This window comes from Lepisma saccharinum, chromosome 10 (assembly GCF_977018435.1).
Source record: "Lepisma saccharinum chromosome 10, izLepSacc3.1, whole genome shotgun sequence".
NCBI lineage: Eukaryota > Metazoa > Arthropoda > Insecta > Zygentoma > Lepismatidae > Lepisma > Lepisma saccharinum.
The window spans coordinates 185355-208847 of record NC_139238.1 but is presented as its reverse complement, the minus strand read 5'-3'; the positions used below and the strand labels follow the sequence as shown (position 1 = coordinate 208847).

Sequence of the window (23493 nt, the reverse complement as noted above, 5' to 3'; positions counted from 1 at the left end):
AAAACAAGCGATTAACAGTGGTCCTAGGTCAGATTCACGGATGACTCTTTATGTATTTTCATCGTCGCGACAAGACATGCGTGATTAGATTGAGTGAATTGATTTACTTTACTTCGCTTTTCTGCCAGTTTGTCTAACCGCGAAGGTGAGTATGAATGGTGACAAGATGAAATGGATGAACGACACAACACAGGCCCCACAGAGGATCCAGATGCCAGAGCCTCGATAGTCTGCAAAATGCAGTCCAGGGAAGGGAGGTTGACATTTGGGTGTCACCCCTTCCACCTCTGCATGATTGCAAACACAACATATAATACAAATATAAAGAAGGTAAGTTTTAAAGTACAGCACGATCAAGTACTTATTTAATGGCGACGGTCAACTCCAAGAATATTGCAATTGGGCAAACGCCCCCATGCTCCCTTTGGGCCTCGGTGAGCGTGCAAGTGCCCTTGAGCGACCTTCATATCTCGACTTCTCTGACAATTTGTCAAGTTATCGTTCCACTTCAGCTCTTGTCCTTATCTCCTCTTGCATGCTTCCAAATGTTTTTTTGATAATTTTCTCGCCCTTGGTCCAAGCCCAAGATTAATGTCCTCAACCACAATAACAGCTCATATTATCTGAGTTTCATATTTCACATCCTTTCCCATGGCCTCGGGGCAGACAGGGTCTGCATCCCCTCACCAGATGGATTCTGAAGCTCTTCCATTTCAGCTCATTTCTTGTTAAAACGTTTGGAAACGAACAAATAATAATAAAGTATTGCGTGATGTTATATATGACGTATTTTATGAACAAGTATATCTTCATCGTAGTAGAAGAGACCAGTGCTTTTTTCACTTCATGTCATGATCCACATTTAGTAAGAACTTAGTCCATTCATTTGCAAAGTTACACTTTACGTTTCAGTCATGTACTAATGTATCGAAGATTCGTTTATAAAACTCAAGGTACATTTAAATGATTTATTGCAATGTTTCCACTAAAACAATATTAAATACATGATACTGAAATGCAGTTTTTAAGAAAGGGAATAAATTCAGAATGCTTCAAAGATTTCAAGTTCAGCTTTATTATTTTATTTCATTTTGGTTCATTTTATTCATTGTTCTGCCACTTTCGGCTTATCGCGAAGATGAGAATGAGTAATGATATGATGAAAGTGATGAAGGGACAGTCATGAAGTTTGGTTTGGTTTGAGTTGGTGTTTTAAGTCCACTTTATGCACAGTAAGGTTAATCGGGACTGGACCTACAGTTTAAAGTGGGATCCGAACCACTTGTGCCTCCATCGGGTATCGAACCCGGGACCCCTTGATTACAAGGCAATGACGCTACCACTGCGCCATGGGGGAGGCCCGACAGTCATGAAGAACAACCATGCCCATACCGGGATTCGAAACCTGGATTCTTGGCGTCGTAGCACTCCACCGGAAAGGTCTGCTCGCCTTCATTATTGGAACTCCAATTCTCATTATTTCATACTTGAAGTGAAGGGCTCTGGGGTAAAACATGCTGGCATTTTGGTCATTACTGAGTTCATTAATCAGAAAGGTTATTAGAAGATCTGCAGACAAATTGTTTTCGTGTTGCTTTTAGCATTTTCAGAAGGTTTCATTGAGTCCAATTCAAATTGCATGACATGGCAATTACACGTGAAAATTGATGAATGGTTCTTTTTACTTTGTAACTCAACAATGACCAAAATGTCACTTACCATGTTTTCAATGCCTTCAGTTGTTTTTCATAGTAAGATGTATTTAATTGTTTTGGGTTAATGTCAACAATTAGGCTGTATGATGAAATCATATGAGTATTTTAGCTTCGCCGCATGTTAAGTTAACCACTATGTCACGTAGTCTGGCTGAAATTGCGAGTTACTCTTGGTGTAGCCGTAGTTCTTCAGGATATACAAAGTTCCAGAGAGTCGCGTCAGTTGTGTTTAAAACTGATTGATTGATTGAAATTAAAAGTGTGGACGTCAGCACTTAGGCTATTTTTAGAAAACGTCACATTAAACGGGCCGAGCCTATTATCGTAGCTAAATTCAACGCATGTCTCTGTGAGGAATAAAATACTCTTACCTACTAAAAAGCTGAGGCTGGAAAGGGGCACTCGACACATATGAGAACAAAGCGCAGGACAACACACAGCACTACAGATGCTGGCCGTAGATCCAGACGCCAGAGTCTCGTTGGCCTGCAACATTGCAGTTACTGGGGTGTACTACGTGGAGGTGAGGTTGACATATGGCTGCCTTCCCAAACGGTCTTTGTACATGAAAGTTTTATTTCTAATATATGTAATTATATTTGAGGTGCGGTGGTTCCTGAGCGATGACGTCCTAATTGAAGGAGGTTCCTCCCTGGCCTTGCAGCTGTAACGACGGAGGGAGTAATCATGCAAATGATTCTGGTCCAGAGGAGGAAGAAGATCCTTTCCCTCCCCCGACTTGTTTTCGCCGACCGCGAAGCATTCTTCTCCGGGGAGTGTTGTGTTTCGGCCGCCGCCCTCCTAATTGTCTGCAAGTTGCAACTAATAACGGCTCCTCCTTTCTCTTCTTATCTAATTATTTCTCTCGTTATTTTCTTCTCTGTCTCTCCTTTCAGTAATTCATTTTGAAATGCAAATAGGATCTTGATGGGATGTTCCAGCTCATTAAGACTTTCTCAATGTCTTGGAAATTCCGTGAGGAAAATATAAAAGCGGAAAGAAAAAGTTTCCTGCTCTCTTTGTCTTACTTTCGCAACGCAAGGGGAGAGGAGGCGGGGGCTGGGGAGGGGGAGGGGGGCCTGCCACCGAGACACTCTTCTCGTATCTTGTACGAATCAAGTGTAAAATTTTAGCAAAAAGAGTTTGACATTACTTTTGCCTGTCGTAACACTGGGAAGGAGTTTCTAATTTTGTTAATGGTAGCTTACCACTAAGATGACATAATTTGTATTGTTAATTAATTAACGTCTTTAGATTAATCGCAATGACAACAGAACAAGTTTCGGAACCTGAATTTTCGGAGCTGAGATTTAGAGCAGAGTGTTCAATGCGCTCGGCCACTGACAAGTTACCTGGGCGGCATAGGCATTATGATTATCTATACGTTTATCTTAGTTTATTTAATGGTAATTGTAATATGTATTGCATTCTATCTTTTGGTTGCTCTTCTACCCGTATGCTACGATGAGAATACATGATTTGAAGAAATATTCCTTCATTTTTTAGCATTCATTTCAAGCCACGTGAAACGCGATGAATGTTTGATGGTTAATTTCTACAATTTCTTCTTGGAAGGAATCTGGATTGTGCCTAAGAAAACTGAGCCCCATTTTGAAAATCGCTTTAAGTTTCTTTTTAGTTCTTAATGAACACAAGTCCGTTTATTGCACAGATGGACTAATCTGTATTGGACCCACACTTTAAAGCGAAATCCGAACCGCTATGTGTCTGCGATGGGTATCGAACTCGAGACTCCTTGATTACAAGGCACCAGCGTTACCACTTTGGCATCGGGGAGAACCCTCTTTCTTCAGGGATGGAGGAAATTAGTTGGCTATTTGGCATGTATCGTGTATCTAAACTTGATGCTTAACATATTCGTGGTGGAACTAAATCATAACTTGCAACTGAACACATCTGCTTAACTCCGTCGTTCCGATCAATTGTAATGCCTTTGCCATGGTTAAATTTCAACAGGCACAAGGCCATGTCTCCACAAGGCTCTATCGATGAACTCGGGAAAATATCCGTTGAGTCGTCTCGCTAAGTGAAGTTGTTTCAGCACAAATCTTCCAATTATTCTGCTGCTATCAACAGCAATATAATTACAGTATTATCTGTGTTCATTTCCATAATATATTCTAAACGCATTATATTCAAGGGTGTTCAGTAGAGTTATGTATAATGTTCCTCCAAACTAGGTATCTGTGGTTAGGCTGACTAAAAAACCAAAGTAAAAAATCAAAGCTCATTTCGAGCTTATAGAGAGTGGGATCAAATGTTTCAGGAAACTTTAACATTCACTACGTCCTTTTAGAAAAGGAAGAGTTCGATCTATAGTAGGCTCTCTATTTATTGAGAACATTTCAGATACAGCAGCTGGCCATTTTACACTGAAACCATCAACAATGAAGGGAACAAAAGTAAATATAACAAAAGAAATCAAGATAGCACATTTTAATATTTTTTAGCAACATGTGTTCTGTTGGTAGACCGAAAGGAGTATTTTTCAGGAGCTTGCAAGATCTACAATGTCTAGGTAAGAGGAAAAGTCACTGTACAAACAACGTATTCTCCTGCCCCAGTTTCAATGTTGTTTTTTTTCTCGCCCAATGTTTTTTTCTGAACGACGTTATACTTTAATTTGACTTGGCTTTAAAAGCAGTGCAAGTCTCAGTGACAGAATCCAATTGACCGTTTCATGGAAAGGGACCTGGGCAACGGTCAATCACCTATTAACGTTTAATCCGCTTGGACTTTGACACGGGATAGTTTCGCGTTAACAGGACTTGGGGGCCCGTACATCATTCAACAGAGAGAATGGCTGATGATAGCCGGCGCTCACCTCTTCGGAGATTCAACATAATGTATTTATTTCTTGAGGGCCAGAAAAAGAGTTAACACAAAAGTTTCGTAAAGTTTGTTCTAATCTAACTTATTTCACAGATGTCCTAATCGTGGCTGAAACGTGCCTCCACGATGAAACCCAAGATTTTTGATTGAAACGTACAGCAACATTTTATGCTGTACAGGCTCAACGAATTTACTACAGTCTGTCTGGAGAATCTTTGGAGAGAGCGAACGAAAGCAAGTCTCTGCGCAACTGTGACTCGAGAGGGCTCGACCAATGAACGCGTGTGAGGGGACGGGATTGCGTAAAGAGGGAAAACCGACTGCAGGTATCATCCATTTGGAGGAGTGTGCTTTGTTTCGCTCCGCCCGCTCGCTTTCTACCCCCTCTCAACCGTTATGCGCCACCTTGCTCCAGAGATTTACGGGATAGAGTATAATAATACGATGCGTTTTATAGAATGCATATCGATACACTTATTTTTTTCACTCTGTTTTTATAAGAATAAGAAATAGATTGTAGATTTATGGTAGCCCAGTCATGGAGGTTAAATTGTACTGAATGAAATTCAATTGTTGGGCTGCTCGGGATATCTGGCATTTTGCACCCTACAAAGTATACAAGGAAAAATCCCCTTATCTAAAATCATTACCTGAAAGATAGAAAGTGTGAAAAGGCCCTTGAGAAATATTGTCAAGGGACCAGCACAGGACACATAACATATTAAAAAGGTAAGGAGGCATTAAAAACTGCCGCAGTCTACATTTCAACACTTCAATATGAAGTGATTATATTATAATACGCAATTAGTCTTATACACTATTCTAATCTGTTCTACTCTCATCATTGGTTTAAATTTATTCAGATTAATGAAAAAGCTATGCAATCAAAAATATTATCATTTAAGTAAAACTGCGTACATTATTCAAATATTGTTTAAAAACAACAATAACACAGTTTTGGAAATGGAACGAAGTTCAAGATTATCATGACTCATTAAGTAATTATAACCAGATCTAGTATAATTCGCTCAAATCTCAGCCTGGGCTTGGGTGTTTCCTCGTGAGTCTCCCTTCATCATATTCAAGATTAGCCAAAAGTAGCAAAAAAGCGAAATAAAAGGATCATGACGTCAGCGGTGGATCGTTTCCAAGCCGTTCTACGGAATTGGAACAACTTCAATTCCCTTCAAAAGGAAGAGTTTTATCCTAAATTATATATAATGTGAAACAATCTTTAATTTATTTATCAGAAGAGTAATTATCTCTTAGGAGGTGGACATAGCAGGAGTGGATCACGAGGTGAAGGCAACGCAGAGCCTGGAATACATTTTTCTTCTTTGCAAGCTCCGGATGGGAAGATAAACCTTACCTTGGAGCTGCAATTTGCAATATGTATCACTTCCGTCCAAAGGAACAATTAAGTCTTCTCACTCGGTGCAAATTACAGGGTCCCTCCACCTGGCCCTGCTATCTGCCGAGATACGAGAAGCAATTTTCTCTGGAGAATGTATCTGGGATTCCCACATCCATAAAGTAGCCTGCAACCACCAATTACGCAATTTGAGTGCAGTTTCCAATGACGGACGATGATTGTATAATTTGTGCGGATTGCTTCCTTCCTTCTGTAACAAGCTGTTTCTATGGAGTTTCCAAAGCACCATTTCGATTCTTTAATTCGTGAAATGCTTTATATTCATTCATGCTAGGCTTTTACATCATTGTAGTCTAACCAAACAGACTTACAATGTTTTTCGTGGGCCTTACTCAACTCTTTGTGTAAAATAAACTCTAATGCTTGTAACATAAACTGGTTTCCATAAAACATAACTTACTTAGTGTCAAATTCCTTTTTTCAATCAAAGTCTGTCCTTGAACGGACAAAATAAACAATTTAATATACACTAAGAATGAAATTATCTATGCCTCAACAGAACAACGTTCTGTGGCATTATTTGTTTGATAAATAAATAAATATTCAAGTCTATTACAAATAATATCAATCGTTAAGATATTTATAAATAATCTTCCATCCTACCACATTTCATGTCACTTGTTTCAACATTTTTGAGCGAAACTTGTAACTTGTGACAAGATCATACGTGTCGGACTTGTTGCCAAACAGACTTTTAGAATATGCCTTAGTGGTATTATTTTAAGTTCATATTCGTGTAATCTGAAGTGTAGAAATGTTTCTTCTACAATCACATGGCAAGGCCGTGCATTCTAAAACAACGTACACCGACACTGTCTATGGAGAATGACAACGAGTTCAACTTGCGTTAAGTCATTTCATTTACCTTGTCTCAGTTTCCAGTAATTGTATGTTTAAAAAATATTACAAAACTATTAATATACTCTTATGCAGTTTTGCGGTTATTTCCATGAATCGATTTACTGAAGAAATTTATCCTTTCAGATAAAAGACCCATTTATTATTTAAATGGCAGACTTTTTCCTAAATATTTCAAAATGTTCACACTCTAACATACGTACAGGCCTTAACTTAATTTAAAACAGATTTATTATATTTGCAAAGCATAAGAAAGAGCTCACTCTGATAGTGTCAAAAAAAAAATTGCATATTGTGTGTATGCTAAAACCACAATATTTGTGTGCATAAATAATGTTATACATGTATATTCCTCATAGTTAATGAAAAACTTCATATTAGTGCAAGTAATCTAATAATAATAAATTGTAGCAAGTGAAATATCTGAATTACAAATTAATTATATTTGAACTTTGAAGAAACACTAATCTTGTTTACACATCAGGATCCATACAATCTACCACGTAAAATTCTTAAGTCACCACTTTGAAAAAAAAATAACATGATAAATTACTATTCAAAGACACATAACCGTCAATTATTAAAACAAAATTTCATTTTATTACACAATTAAAATATTCCAATTTTGGACATAATTGACCACAGTTAATATTGATCCCATTTTGTGAATTTTCTTGTACAATATAAACAACTTTACACGTATTCACATACAAACATCCGACACAGTAATAGACAAAAGATACAACTCAGATATCATGGCAATGATATCACAGAATATCACCTGACTAAAATATCAACCATTCAGTACACCTGAAAATTCTCTTCTTTTGTTATTTCCTGGCACATTTGTAAGAAACAAAGACACGTGGTGACATAATCATTGTCCTGATCTAATGTACAGGAAAACAGAGTCAATTATTTGTGTGATACAAAGAATAGGAAACTGCAAATACGTGCAAAGTATCCTTCCATGTCAGGACTTTCTTCATGTTCTTTTTATTGTCCTTGCTTAAAAATTTTATAGCAGAAACAGCAATTTTCACTTTGCCCATACTTGTACTCAAGAAAGCCAGCCGGTTTAGACAACGGCTACTTCCAGAGCAAGAAAGTTTTGTCATTCTCAATAATTTTCGAGTGTAGCAATCATTCAAATTTCAGCAGTAGGTATTTTTTCATCATAATTTTATTGGTGTACTTTGTAAGTAATAGTAGTTTTATCGATATAGCATAATTTCTTACAACGAACTTCTAAAAGTGTTAGGTTACGTCGCTTTTCACCTCTTGGGCTAGCTAAAGGTGGTTGGACAAGGTAAAATGGAAGATCAATCTTATAAAATTTATTATGAATTAACTATGTGATTGGTAAGAAAAATATTTTGTGTTATGCAATTGAAATAACAAGATAAGTAATCAGTAAACAGTAACTTTGTGAACTGCAGAATCAACTATGCATTTAGTAGTGATAAAGCACTTACTTTACAATTCTTTCTGCAATATATAAAATAAATAATTTTATTAAAATAGAAAAATTTTGATTAAAAACGTCCAGTAAATATGCTTAAAATATATACAAATGGCATTGTCTTTAGATGGAAGGGACTTTTTCACAGATTATGGTCAGAAGTAATATTCTTTAAATTTATAAATCGGTGTTCACAGTAGTGTATAGTAATTTTCTGTAGAACAAAAGATGATTCAGTTCTCTTCATAAGTCAATTTGCACACAAGTAGCAATCCTGCAAAATTAATCCTAGTGTTAAGAAGATGCTAAATGTTGTTTTTCTCGTTATTTACATTGATTGTTGTGTTTTTCAGAGTAGACTGTGTGCATATACCCTCCCCAATAAAACACACACACTGGCCCGCGAAATAAAATTATCAGCATTGAAGACAATGAGAACTGAGTTCAGTGCTGTATTTCCTGATTCGCATAATCATTTATTCAATTTTGAAAATTGGTGTAACTGGATGCACTGTTTTTGTACTTAAGGGAAAACTGAATAGACTTCGATCGGAAGAACTTTGTATTGCTTGAGTGTCAGTGAAAATACCTGTTTACTAGTTTGACGCCCCACAGGAGATTTGTGTGAAAGCAAAACTTAGGAAGCTTCCAATCACTTACAAAGCTAGGTTGGATTGAAATGGTTTTGACAGGCAAGCAGTGACAAAGGTCGGTATCACTCTATGATTGTGTTTGAAAGCTGCAAAATTATCAGTACACTTCTTGTCAATGTCGATCATGTTCCCACAGCTGCCATCATTTGAATACATTGTCATGAGAACAAGATTACATTTAAAACATACAACACAATTTCCCACAATTTTCAATCATTAACAGCATTTACCGTCACCTCGTTACCTGTAAATGTTGCACGTTTTTGACTGAAACAACGCGTGAACCCATTTCTGCAACTCAAGAATTTTCACATCGTACATGTAGCAAAACTGGCACATTATTCACGAAGCACCCACACAACTCCAACAACAAGGAATTCTCGATGCATGTAGTTCAACGTTATGTCGCCAGGTGGTGTAATCGTACAACCGAATGATTGTTCCATCTAGCGGGAAAGTATAGAACTAAGTCAGAATACATCGATCCGTTGGTTCTGCAAGAGAAGTAGAAGTTAGTGAGGAATTACAACTTGGACTTTTAACATGCGATATGAATATCTTAAAATTAACTTAACCTTCGATCTCGAGTCGACCGCCCCTGCTGGAAAACTGAAATCGGAGTTCCTTTTGTCGGAAATCTAACTTCCTAGCAGACGGTGTTCCATTGACTACAGGTTCAGCATTGAATTACTGTACAGAAAACTGTACTTCGTCATCAATTGCGATGGTTATTTCATAAGGATGTAGTAAGCAGATGTAGGTGGGATAACAAAACGTACTTATTATTCGCTTTATGGCCCAGGAGGTATGGTACTTTTGTAACAAAAAAAATATCTAAAAATAGAGTAAGGAAATTCTTACCTGTGCTCGGAAGGCATCAGGGCTACGGGCGTAACGAGGATTTTTCTTTGGGGGGAAATAAACGGTGTGTTGGAAAATTGATAGAGAGCTTTCATATCGAAGCGATACCTGTTGCTTGGAAACGAACCCTCAGTAATAAATGTAAACTTTGGAACAAAAGCGACACCACAAGCTGAAAATGTCACTCGGACTGGATCATTTTCTCAATATTGTGCCTTGGTCTATAGTACGCACATGCGCGGTGAATTGTTGGTGCCCGTGTCGGTTGTTGCTTCTGCCTGGCCTTGCAATCAAGGGGTCCCGGATTCGATGTCAGGTGGATCCCACTTTAAACTTTAGGTCAGTCCCGACTAGTTTATCTGTGCATAAAGTGGACTTTAAAACTCACTTCGGTGTCAAACACCGCTGTCACTTGTCGGCTGTCGTTTCCGTCTGAAAGCTCTATCGATTGTGACTTGACTTGAATTCCAAAGTAACATTAATTTTCTTTGAACGATCCATGTTTCCATGCTATGCTGAAATCATGCCGGGCCTACCCGATGACTTAGTGGTGACGTCATCGCCTTAAAATCAAGGGTCCCGGATTCGATACTCGGTGATGGCACGTAGTGGCCCGGGTCCCTGTTTAGACTACAGGTTCAGCATTGAATTACTGTACGGAAAACTGTACCTCGTCATCAATTGCGAAGGATGTATTGAATTGAAATTGAATTTAAAATTTTGGGAGCGTCAGCACTTAGGCTATTTTGCTCCCGTCACATTATACGGGGGCCAGCCCCTTATCATTACAAATAACAACTCTAGCGTTGCATAACTAAAAATGTTAAAATGTTCTGACTTCTGTTAAAAGCTGAGGCCGTAAACGGGCACAAACAGGACAACAAACAGGACAACACACACAAAATTATACTGGCCATAGTGCCAGTCGCCAGAGCCTCGTTAGTCTTTAGTCCAGGGTGTACTAACGTGGAAATGAGGTTGACATTTGGGTGTACTACGTGGAAGGTCACCCCTTACACCCCGCTAAGGATGTAGTAAGCAGATGTAGGTGGGATAACAAAATGTACTTATTATTCGCTTTATGGCCCAGGAGGTATGGTACTTTTGTAACAAAGAAATTATTTAAAAATAGAGTAAGAAAATTCTTACCTGAACTTACACATTGTACTTCCAATTTTTGGCACTGATTATGCACAGCAATTTCATATTGTCAGTAAGACACACCCGTAAGGAAACGCCTCTTTATTTCTTAATCAGCCACTTCCACGTTCCTCACTTTATACTCCCTGTTTCAAGTAACAGTCGAGTTTCTTTGCGAGTTTCAAGGAGGAAAATATTCTGATCTCCCTTACAGTATAAGAACAACTACATAGAGCTCCACGTCACTTCGTTTTCGGGGGGAAATACATTTCACAGCTCGTTTTATTTTAAACTGGAACTTCATTGTTCTGTTCCTTCCTCGGCCCCTTGGAGATCTTGCGCAGAGCCAGGGAAGGCGCGTCTACCCAGCAGCCACGGGCTTCTTCGGGAGGAGCATACGCAGAGGATCGCGGCGGTACCTCGCGTAGACTTCTCGCTTGAAGACTTCGAAGTTCCTCCTGTTCATGCTGTTCTGCCTCTCTCGCCACACGGGCCGCCCCTTCTTGTTCTGCAGCCCCCAGTGGCAGGTGAAGATGGGCGACAGCACCTGGAACTGGTATCCCGCCACGAACATCTCGTACACCTGGAAAGAGACACGCGTCAGACACGTAAATGTGAACACGATTATTGAAGTTTGCTATATCTCTTTCGAAATTTGTCTTTGTTTCTAAGACATCAGTGGTATTCTTGTGTAAAATCAGGTCTACTTAGACGTGTATCTACAGACTTGAGGGAAATTCTCGTCTAGGTGTTGTGATGATATCTGCACTAGCATCGCGCGTCTAGGCATTGGGCCGGGCAATCTATGACAAATTTTCGGATCAGGAATGAAAATTGAAAAGTGATTCGTGAAGTTTCGTTAAGACAGTTTTCCAAACTATAGTCATAAGTGTATCAAAGGGGTTGAAGTTGAGACCCACTACTTCGAGCGATCTGTGGAAAGTCCTGGAGTTAGATTGTCATAAATGTGGCGATACATCTCCAAAGGTGGACAACTTGATGTCAAGGAAGCAGTATTGATACACCCAGGAGCGACATCGAGTGCCCTGTTGTCACGATTCAGGGAACGGGGAAGTGAAATTCATTATTTCGTGTGGGCCAAGCACCATACGCTCCATACGCTCGGTCTTGCATTTTCTCGGGAGATGAGACGCAACGCAAGAATGAGCACGGGCAAGCATGGCATTGACCTCTCCTCAGATCACTTTTTTGAATAACACGAAATTTTGAGTACTTCTTACATGGACGCCCGCAGAAAATTGTTTAGGGAGTGTCAAAATAAAAAAAATCTAAATCCTTAAGTTAGATATATCGATATCATGTTTACATGTCATCTTAAGAAAGAAGTGTTTGAGGTGAGAAAGGAAAAATAGAGATGAAATACGCGGTGGAGAATGAGAGAAAAGAAAAAAATAGATACAGACAGAGAGAAGTCAAGAGAAGACAAGCATAAGTAAGAGACATAAAGGAAGAGAAAAAGGAAGCGACACAATGTACACAACATGCAAAAAGGGAGGGAGGGAAAGAGAGAGAGAGAGAAATAGGAAATATGGAAATAAAAGAGAGAGGGAGAGAAAGAAATAACCAGGGAGAGAGAGAAAATACAGAAAGAGACAGATAGACCAGAGAGAGAAAATAGAAAAGCGAGAGAGAGAAAGAAAAGAAAAATAAAGGAAAAGGGACAGAAAGAGAGGGAGAAATAACAGATGATCGACACAGAGAAATAATAAAGAAGAAGAAATGGCCAACAAGAGCGGAAGTTAACACGAAAGAATAGGTAGAAAGGAACGAGAGCTAGAAGAAAGACACAAGGAAAGAAATAGACAAAAGAGTAACAAATAAAAGGTCAACCGATGCCCCTCCTCTTTGGCTCTCCTTGCGGACCCCTTTGAGTTCGTATGATGAACTATAACAAACCAAGATAAAGAGTGCCAGAACCTTTCTCTCCAGGAAAAGCAAACGTAATATCAATGATCATCTTATTTCAGTGCCTCCACTCTTGTAATCCCGTGGGTTTTTGAATGAAGGGAATATATAACTACCGGTAATACGTTGCTAGCGTGGTACACAATCATGTGCTACCAGGTGTCTCACCAGCAATTTTGGCTGAATACCTGTGAGACGTTATAAATCCAAGATGGCTACCGCTTCATGCTCTAACTAAGAAAATCCATTGTAACTCCTTTAATAGTGGAGTTGCATTAGATCAAAGATTAGCGGACAGACACACGTTTGCAACAATTGCTTATTACCTGAGTGTTCCTGGTGTATCCGTAACCAACGAAACGTTCCTCGTGGGGAGGGACGGTGTCTGGCGCCACGTAGAAAGGCTCGTAGAGGAATTCGAAGTTGGAGACGTTATGGCTCACGTGGACATCCTCATCGGCATCTTGCAGCGACTGCCACCTGCAGTCGAAAGTCAACAGGATGTAAACAACTGAGGAAAGTAAATTGATAGAATAGCATGGTTTACATAAGCAATTATTTTCCTGTAGTTTACGGATATTACAACGAAAAACTGTTTTCTTATGCTTGTAATAACCGTAAACTACAGGAAAATAATTCTACAATGCAAGCAATGCGTACATACAAGAAAAACTATTACATAAGCAAACTCAACATTCATATATGTATATTGAATGACGTGGCAGATGTTGTTAGAATAATTAAATAAAGAAGACATGGGCAGGTCATGTGACACGAATGGAAGATAAAAGAAGAGGTTACAGGATTCTTGTTGGGAAACCTGATTGTAAGAGATCTGTAGGAAGGCCAAGGCGAAGGTGGATGAATAAAGGAAATCGGTAAGGATGGAAAAGATTGGATTGATCTTGCCCAGGATAGGGTCAGATGGAAGGCTTATTTTGCTGCAGCCATAAACCTTTGGGTTTAAGAAGGCTAGAGAGTTAGTTTGTTAATTAGACTACTCCGTTGACCGGGTCACTAGCTGTTACATGAACACGCTTATCGCACAATGCTATACCAACGAACATAGATGTTCTCTGATACCACCATATTGTTGGAAAGAGAATGCGCAAAAGTTTATATGACATGGGTACAGATTGTAGTATTCGAAGAAGATGGTGAAGAATATATAACATAGTAAAAACACACAGGCAATTAATTTATTGTGTGAAAAATCGTAGTCGTGCTTGCCAACCTAGCCACTTTGAACTTGCTTCTATAGTCGACGCCAATGCAGCGGCAACAACTTACAAATGACGTCACACCTAGTAGTGTGAATAGCACAGTTACAGCAAACGTCGTATAGCTACTTCCATACTTTTATATCTATAAATCAAAACTTAGTACTCGAAACACGATAGCAGTTGCAGCACACACAAGTGGGAAGGTATTGTCTTAAAATAGAGAGTATCTTCCGTAGAGAACACTAGAACGTGAAAATAAGGAGTAGAATAGCATTTTGATTCGATTTGATTTGTTTTATTTTATTTCAATTTCCGCCACAATGGATAATTGCGAAGATGAGGATGAAAGGTGATAAGATGAAATACGTAGATACGTACCAAGCGAAGTGAACTCGACAAACTGAACTACCCCCTATAATTACTGCAACCTATCTGAGGTAAGAACAATTCACTCACTATGTCATCCATGTAGCCATATTTACACTCAACCAAAATCCTCCCTATTAACTCTTTACTCATGCAAATTAGGTCACCCGTGTCATACCCGAAGCGCCTGAAAGCGCAAGTGGGTTAAGTTGAGCTGCAGAGGAATAGCAACCCGAAAATTAATCAAATTAAACCAAATGGCTTTTAAATTAGTTTGCAATACGTGTATATCAAGCAGGTCGCTCCTGCTCAAACCGATAAACTTGCCAAATATTATCACCTGAATATACTATGCAAAATTGCCTCATTTCGACGTCACCCAAATTTGTGGCTCGAACACGTTAAGAAACGCACCCTTAACTGTATCATGACAATTTTAACACATCCTTAAGTACGTAATTTGCAGTCAAGTTTCTCATATTGTGTCATGCAATCTGTTAAAGTGGTAGGTAATAATAATAATAAAACGTTAGATGACTGCTAGAAACTTTGAAGACTTGTTTTGTTAGCAGAGAAAATCCATTTTTTAAAGTATTTCCGGTTATTCATTTTACGCTTTGACGACAATAAGGTTGAAGAGGATGGAATAAACAAACGCTCTGTCCAGAACTAGAAACATTTTCTGAGGCGCTACGTTTGTTATTTTCATCAAATAGCAGATGTGTAAAGTACATAAAATGTAATGAAAAGTGAAAATACAGGTTGCCCATAAGTTATTGGTCGGTTTTTTGCCAGAATTTAAGATATGACATGACATGGATATTTCATGATTTCTAAAATCCAACAGTTTTTTCATTGTAGCAAATATTAGTTACATGGCTTGACAAAAATGCCTTGAGGATAGTGAAACATCGTCAATCTAAGTACAGCTTTAGACGAAAGCATTTTCCTTAGCATTTTTTTTTTAATATTTATGCCATGACCAAAATGCTACCGTGTAAAGTGAAAAATCTTATGGCATTTCAGATGCCATGGCATATTTCACGTCATTTCTCAAGGATAGGATCGGTCGTATTTCCGTAACATTTTTCGTAGCATAACAGAAGCTACCTCTAGGTCACACGTGCAGATGTAATGGCGGCCGAGTGAGATGTAAACAATGTACCACTACATTTTTAACGACCGATAACTATTCAATTGAGAGGAATGATGTTTCGTATTAAATGGTTTTAGGTCCATAATAATGGCGCTCCTTAAATATATACATTACGTTTACTGTACACGTATGGAAGATTTTTTTAAAATTGTTAACACCGTGCACTCGCCATAGATGGTGTAACTCGATGTGCCTTTCGTGTTGTATCTATTACACATTGTGATCGCAAAAGCTAACTGAAACGTTCCATGAAATGCTTTCGTGCTATCTGCTATAAGATTTTTGGAAGCATTCACACAACATTTATGATAGCAAAAATGTTAAAGGAAATGCTTTCGTCTAAAGCCGGCCTAAGAAACATCATGCTCGTGTAATTTTATTGTTTTGAAGCTTTATGCATTGTGCAAAGAACTTTAAACAACGGTACCTTGTAAAATTCGTGGCGAACTGGTTGTATATGAAGACTTTCTGGTGGAAAGGCCTGGCCAGCCCCTTCTTGGCCAGGCGAACGAGGTCCGTCTTGTTCTTGGGGAAGCGGACCCTCTCGTCCAGCTCGTACGTGGGGATGACGTAGGCGCAGAGGCCCCTGCAGACGGCGGCCCCGAGGAAGCGGTCCAGCTGCTGGGCCAGCCCCGTGCTGGGGATGATGTCGACGTCGGTGAGGAAGACGAAGCGCGTCTGGCAGTTCTTGCGGGCGAGGTTTCGCATGTGGTTCTGCGGGTAGGCCAGCTTCGTCCGGAACTTCACGGTCTCCGGTCGCCTCAGCTTCAGAAGGAGCTTCAGCGACGCCTCGGGCTTCAGGCAGTCCAGGTGGACGTTCGGTGGCTCACCTAGAACAACAGATAAGCATGATCCTACGGGTTCTCTAGATCAGTTTTTCTTTTTTTTTTAACATAAAATATACTGAGTCGTCAACTCAAGTCATACTTTACGATTATGTCATAATTTATTTATTAATATTTCATTTAGAGGAAACACGTTAATTTTTGTATAAATTTTGTAAGAAGATGCATTATCTTCATTGCTCTTAAATTTTACATTAGAATATGCTATTAGGAAGGTAAAATAACTAATGAAGGACTAAATTAAACTGTGTGACTCAGTTCTTAGCATATGCAGATGATGTAGACTTACCAGGGGATGATATAAATACAATTAAGACGGCCCCCGTGGCGGAGTGGTTAGCACATCGCTCTACGACGCCACGGGTCTCGGGTTCGAATCCCGGCCTGGACATGGATGTTGGTGAGTGTCCATTAATCAATTTCATCATATCATCAATCATCCCCATATTGTAAATTAACCAAAAGTTAATCAATCAATCAACCAAAATACAATTAAGAATAATGCTAAAATATTTTGCAAAGCAGCTAAAGAGATAGATTTGGAAGTTAGCAAAGAAAAAACTAACTATATGCTTATCGAACCAAACAAAATCTAATTATTGAGAACAACTCGTTTGAACCAGTTTCCAAATTCAAGTACTTAGGGAGTAATACTAACAAATGAAAATGTTATTAAAGAGGAAATAAAAATCAGCTTTAATTCAGGAAATGCATGTTACTTTTCTCTTCAACATTTTATATCTTCTCGTATAATATCTAAGAAATTAAATGTTAAAATATAGATAACAGTAATTTTGCCTGTAGTATTATATGGATGTGAAACTTGGTCCCTTATATTAAAAGAGGAACATAAATTAAGAGTATTTAAAAAGAAAATCCTTAGAAAAATATTTGAACCTAAAAGGGATGAGGAGACAGGTGAGTGGAGAAGGTTACATAATTTGGAACTGCATAATTTGTGTTCGTGTCCGGATATTATTAGAGTTGAGTTGAGTTGGTGTTTTAAGTCCACTTATGCACAGTAAGGCTAATCGGGACTGGACCTACAGTTTAAAGTGGGATCCGAACCACTTGTGCCTCCACCGGGTATCGAACCCAGCACCCCTTGATTACAAGGCGACGACACTACCACTGCGCCATCGGGGAGGCCCTGGATATTATTAGAATAATTAAATCAAGAATATTTAGATGGGCAGGGCATGTGGCACGAATGGGAGAGGAGAGAAGAATTTACAGGGTTCTTGAAGGGAAGCCTGATGGTAAGAGACCGGCAGGAAGGCCAAGACGAAGATTGAGGGATAACATTGAGACAGACTTACAAGAAATCGGTAAGGATGCAAAAGATATGATTGATCTTCCCCAAGATAGTTACATATGGAAGGTTTGTGTTGCTACAGTCATAAACCTTCAGGATTAGGAAGGTTAGAGAGGTAGTTATAAATTTTGTAAGAAAAAAATAGACAGGTATTTACGACTCAAATTGTTGGGAATGGTAATTCGACTTTTAAAAAAGTGTAAATTCCAAGGTACAAATTACTTAATGCTGGCAACCTCCCAGCAGTATTGAAAGCTGAAACACTATAAGCATCGGGTTTCTTTTTTGTTTGTTAAAGTTCACCTTATGCTCAGATAGGCTAATTGGGACTTGACCTAACGTTGAAAGTGGGATCCAAACCACTGTGCAATGTGCCTCCATCGAGAAACGAATTCGATTGATTACAAGTCTCAGTCATATGTCATGGCGGGATTTAACCGATAAAACGTCGCAGAGAGAATGACTCGGTGAAATCAACACTAACTAATGTTAAAATAAAATCCTGATATGTAATTAAATTAAGCATAAATTTCAATAAGACTACAGAAGCACGTCACCACAATTCCACAGCAAAATGTTGACTGACTAACCATTAAAATAGCTGATAGAGGTTGAAATTTGTTGGAGCTTACATTACACCAGCTCTGCCGCTCTGCACGTGTCCATTATTGAGGATCATTGAAATGGAATTTTTTATTATTATTACGAAAAGACAGAAAAAATACGTTCTTCTTTAATTTAAAGCGAATAAAAGAAAGCCAAAATGAACATAGTTGCCAAATTTATTATATATTATCCGAATCCTCTGACTTATTTAAAACTTCGGTGGGAAACTTTTCTATTTCCTGACGAAATCCTCCCCGTATTCCTAAAATTAACTTCAAAAGCAGGAAAAGATGGCAATATGACTAACATATATACACACGTAATCCCTCTCCTGTTCTAAAATCCTGAGTACGCCAGACGTTACTACTACTCCAACGAGGATGACAAAAGTACTAATGATCGGGCGACGAGCTTAAACACTAAATCTGCCACTTCATTATCAGAACTCGTCGACCATGAAAATCGTTGTATCAAAGGTTGTATTCATAAAAAAATAAAATAAAAATGAAAGATGGGTTTTGAACTGTTTAATGAAAGGATTTCAGATTACGTGTTAAAGCTAAATTTCACGATATTAGCCTTGCAGATGTTCACGCTCCCAACAGAAGAAAAATACCAGTTTTACGAAGAATTGCAAGTGGGAGTGGGACTTGGAAAAGACACAAGTAAGAAGAAGACAAATTTACAATTCTTTTGATATCAAATGGTAAAGGAAATCTAATGGCAAATTTTGCAATTGAGAATGTTATGATTATAGCCAGCATCCAGTTTCAACATAAATCAATTTATAAAGGATCTGTGTTTCTTCATTGTTACTCTTGTCGAATTCTATCGTTGTATCCGTTGTCATTGTTAAGTTCCAGGCCAGCTCTAGTGGGTACGTTCCACACTCTATAGAGTAGAGGAAGTAGACAAAATAATCAAATGCTTTGTATCAGTTGTATGCATGTTTCTGTGCCACGCGACAGCAGACGTTTTGTCGTTCAGCACAAATGCTGACCCAGTGCTTTCTCTTGTGGGATATAGATATTTTGATAGTGGTCGTCACTTGCTTGCATACCTTTGTTCTGTAGGTGTTAATTTTCTAGAAACATAAGCAACGATTTCTCTTTTTGCACCTTTCATTTGAAATAACACAGCACCTATGCCATATGAAGATGAATCTGCACTAACAATGCACTGTTTACTAGGATCAAAATATGCAAGTAGGTCTTTCCATGTTTACAATAGATTTTACCCTCTCCGGGTCTATCGAAATACCTTTCTCAGACAGGATATGACCCAAATACTTAACTTTAGTTACACCAAAGATACTTTTGCTTTTGTTAATAGTAATACCTTCTGCTTTCAGTTTATTTAAGACTCTTTTAAGAGCTTCATCATGTTCTTCTATAGTACTCCCAAAGCACAATATGTCATCTACATGAAAAATTACATTTTTTTCACCTTGCAATAACATGGAAATTTGTGTTGTGAAACACTCTGGAGCACAAGAAATCCCAAATGGCATACGCAAAAATTTAAATCTTCCAAATGGACAAATGAAGGTAGTTAACAGTTGACTGTTTTCATCTAATTTTACTTGATAAAACGAGGTATTTAGATCAATTTTACTGAAATACCTTGCTCCCTTTAATTGTGCAAGAGTCGATTCTACTTTTGGCATAGGGAAATGTGGCCTTAACACCCACTCATTTAACTTTGTATAATCACAACATAGCCTAACCTCATTACCTTTAGGCACACACACAATAGGACTAACCCAGTCTGTTACTTCTTCTACCGGTTCAATTATTTTCAGATTTTTCAAACGGTTAATCTCTACTTCTAGTTTTTTCAACATTGGTATGGGTACTACTCTTGGTACAACCTGTACATATGGTTTTGCATTAGGTTTCATAGTAATAGAAACTGTTTTCTTAAATCCTCCAATGTTTTGAAACAATTTACAATGTTCTGGTGAATTAATATCAACTTTTGTGAAAGATCGTAGGTCTTTTTGCAGATTATTTACATTTAGCATTTCCAGAGCAGTGACTGCATTTCGACCAAGCAATGGTTTTTGCAACCCTTCTACTACATATACTCTTGTACAAAATTCCTTCCCTTTAAAGCATAATGTAAAATTCGTAGTACCTAACACCTTTAATTGTGTACCATCGGGTCCTTTAAGGCACGATTGCTTTGCATTTAAATTACTCAACATGTTTGGAAATAACACTTTATCAGGTACACATACACAATCAGCACCTGTATCGATCAAAAAATTAACATTATCGCCAAGTTCCTTAATGAAAATTGAACGATACCAACTGAATTCTGAATTAGAAGTAGATCCTTTAATATTTCCTACAAAATTATCTTCCACCCTCGATTTTTCGTTAGTGTTTTGTTCTATCACATTACCAAATTCAAAATGATTGATTGTTTTCGTGTTTCTCTTCCTACAAACTCGAAAAAAATGTCCTACTTTTTTACAGTACCTGCACGCCACTGTTCTAGCTGGGCAATCCTTTAATTTCGGGTGAAATGGTCCTCCACAGAAGGGACAATACTTCGGTTTCTCTAAGTTTGTGTTGTACTTACTCCGAGCTGGTGGTCGAGAATTACTTCCCCTGTACAGTCGGAGAAAGAATTACCTGGGCCACGGGACCTAGAATTTTGTAACGTCTTTAAGCCTGTTGTTTATGCAACCCAAATAACAAATTATTCGTTTAAGTTTGTCTGGTGGATCTGAGTTCTCGGGAAGGATTGAGCATTGATAGCATGAGTCATGCCCCAGCAACAACAAACAACTGCTGGGTGCTAAGTGGCCTCAAGAAGAACATTTCAGCAAGTGGTTTCTTAACAAGGTCTACTCGTAAGAAAATATTCTTCGAGTGATACTAGTCATTGTCAAGAAGGTTCATGAAATGATGGTTCTCATCACAGGCCACATGCCACACGCTAATGGTTTAAGTCCAGTTTATGCACTGGACCTACAGATTAAAGTGGGATCCGAACCAAATGTTCCTCTATCTGGTATTGAATTCGAAAGCCTTTGATTACATGTCGAAGACGTTACCACTACGCCATCGGAGAGGCAATGGAACGCCTTGAGAAAGAGACAAGTGAAACCATATTTGGCGTAAATTTTAAAAATAAGACAATATTTTGTGGTCACAGTTTCGAACCGTGGGAGAGGCAAATATATTTTTGTCCCATCGTCCATTTCACGATAATTCTTCCTCACCGACAGGATTAACGCCAGTGGGAGAAGAAAAGCGAAGTAAAATAACTGAAACAGAAATAAAAGGAAAAAGCGAAACAAATTTTATCCATAATATTCTGCAGTCACTTCAGTCGTGTTCAAGGAATCCTACCTTTAAAGGGAGCCGTGGTCTCTAACTTGTCTTTTCCCCTTCCTTTGTGCTCTCGATTCCCTCTGTCACAATTGGTCTAAAACTAATTAATGCGACGTTAATTAAACAATCAAAACAACGAAACAATGCACAATCAACTGCTCAACATTCCAATTTTTTTCGAATCGGAAAACAATTGAGATGCAGTAAAATGAAGCAAAAAGCAGTAATAAACTGGGAATTTGGTAAAAAAAGGTAAAGGTAAAAGTGCTCCCCTGTGCTTAGCACCACGCCATGAAGGCGTATAGGGGGTGTGGGGGTAACGCCCCACACTTTCTTGATCCGGTCGTGAGTGGGGGTGATGTGATCAGCATCACGCCCCTGACCGCCTTTACCCCCCAGGGTTTCCCCCAGGTACCCATGTTATTCGACGCTGGGTGGGCGCCGGGGCCGCTTCCATCGTTAGAAAAGTTCCCGGATTTGAACCGGCCGGGGATCGAACCCGGGACCTGGAGCATGGTAGTCAGACGCGTTACCGACTGAGCCACCGCGGCCAACCACTGGGAATTTGGTACGGAAAGAATTAAATCGGTGAAGATGTCCCATTTAATTGGATTTTTGTTATTTAGTGTCGCTATTCTTTCACTTTTGGCAAATAGCGACGATGAAGATGAGTAATGAGTGATGATATGATGACATTGATTAACGGACACTCACCAAGAACACCCATGGCCAAACCGAGATTCGAACCCGGGATCCATGCTGTCGTAGCGCACTGTGCTAATCACTCCGCCACGGAGGTTACTTAGGAGTGGACATTATACCATATTTTGTGTGCGCAATTGGGATCAATCAATGGAATGACTAGGCATATTATATTATTAATATATTCATATCATAATATCACGTCATATTATTCGGCACGAAGTAACATCATAGACATTCAATCTTGCATTATTGCCTTTCAACTATTTCTTCGACTTCAGGTTAATAACATCAATAAGATAAATTATGAAACAAATGATAATGAATGTGGGATATTGACAGTTATTTCGAATTACCTGACACAAGGAACATTAAGCAGACTCGGTGCGCAAGCTCATTAAGTGGTCAACATTCGATCTCGTCACCAAAGTTCCCGGATTTGAGAACCGTCCTTGTCACAGGTGTTTGAGTATTTCGTCATTAATTTCATGTAATGGTCACTCGTCCGCGACTAGGAAGAAAAGTGATGTTACGTAACAAAACTAATAAAAATAAACATGATCGAAGAGTACTTATTTCATCTCTCACGAAATCTCCTATAAAACCGGGATATATGAAATATATTTATCTTCACATACTTTTTCGATTTCTATATTTAACTGACCGAGAACGGGAGAGCAATTTTCAATTCGAGAAACCTAGAGACGGAGACACTGTCAAGTCTTGTTTCTTTCTTGACATCTCCCTAATTGAGTTGTTGGTCTGTTCGTTATTGGCTTTGTATTGGCAATTGTCATTATTCTTCCCCTGTAGGTAAACCATAACGACGATTTATGATGAAATAAAGCAGATAAAAGGGCAAGAACAAGAAAGTCATGTCTGCCCGGGACTTCAACCCAGAACCTTACGTAACGAGATTTGAAATTCTGGAGAAGGCATCTGTGTTTCGCTTGACTTTCTCTTTCCTCAACTTCTGTTATTTTATCATGCACGTATAATTAAAATGGATCTGAGAAAATACGCTGCGATCCATAAT

General features: G+C 38.7%; 1 protein-coding gene across 5 annotated transcripts in view; it reads right to left on the bottom strand.

The window, feature by feature from the left end:
- Positions 1-7339: 7339 nt before the first annotated feature.
- Positions 7340-23493, bottom strand: part of LOC145993728 (beta-1,4-glucuronyltransferase 1) — a 40216-nt gene continuing 24062 nt past the window's right edge. For 4 of the 5 annotated variants that reach the window (XM_083129464.1, XM_083129467.1, XM_083129468.1 and 1 more), the window contains exons 3-6: positions 16073-16475; positions 13227-13380; positions 10984-11557; positions 7340-9467 (exon numbers count right to left, since the gene is read on the bottom strand). In XM_083129464.1, the coding sequence (XP_082985590.1) occupies positions 11336-11557; positions 13227-13380; positions 16073-16475 (779 nt within the window). In that variant the 3' untranslated portion in view covers positions 7340-9467; positions 10984-11335. The remainder of the gene's footprint in view (positions 9468-10983; positions 11558-13226; positions 13381-16072; positions 16476-23493) is intronic. The other variant, XM_083129465.1, reaches the window with a different exon arrangement.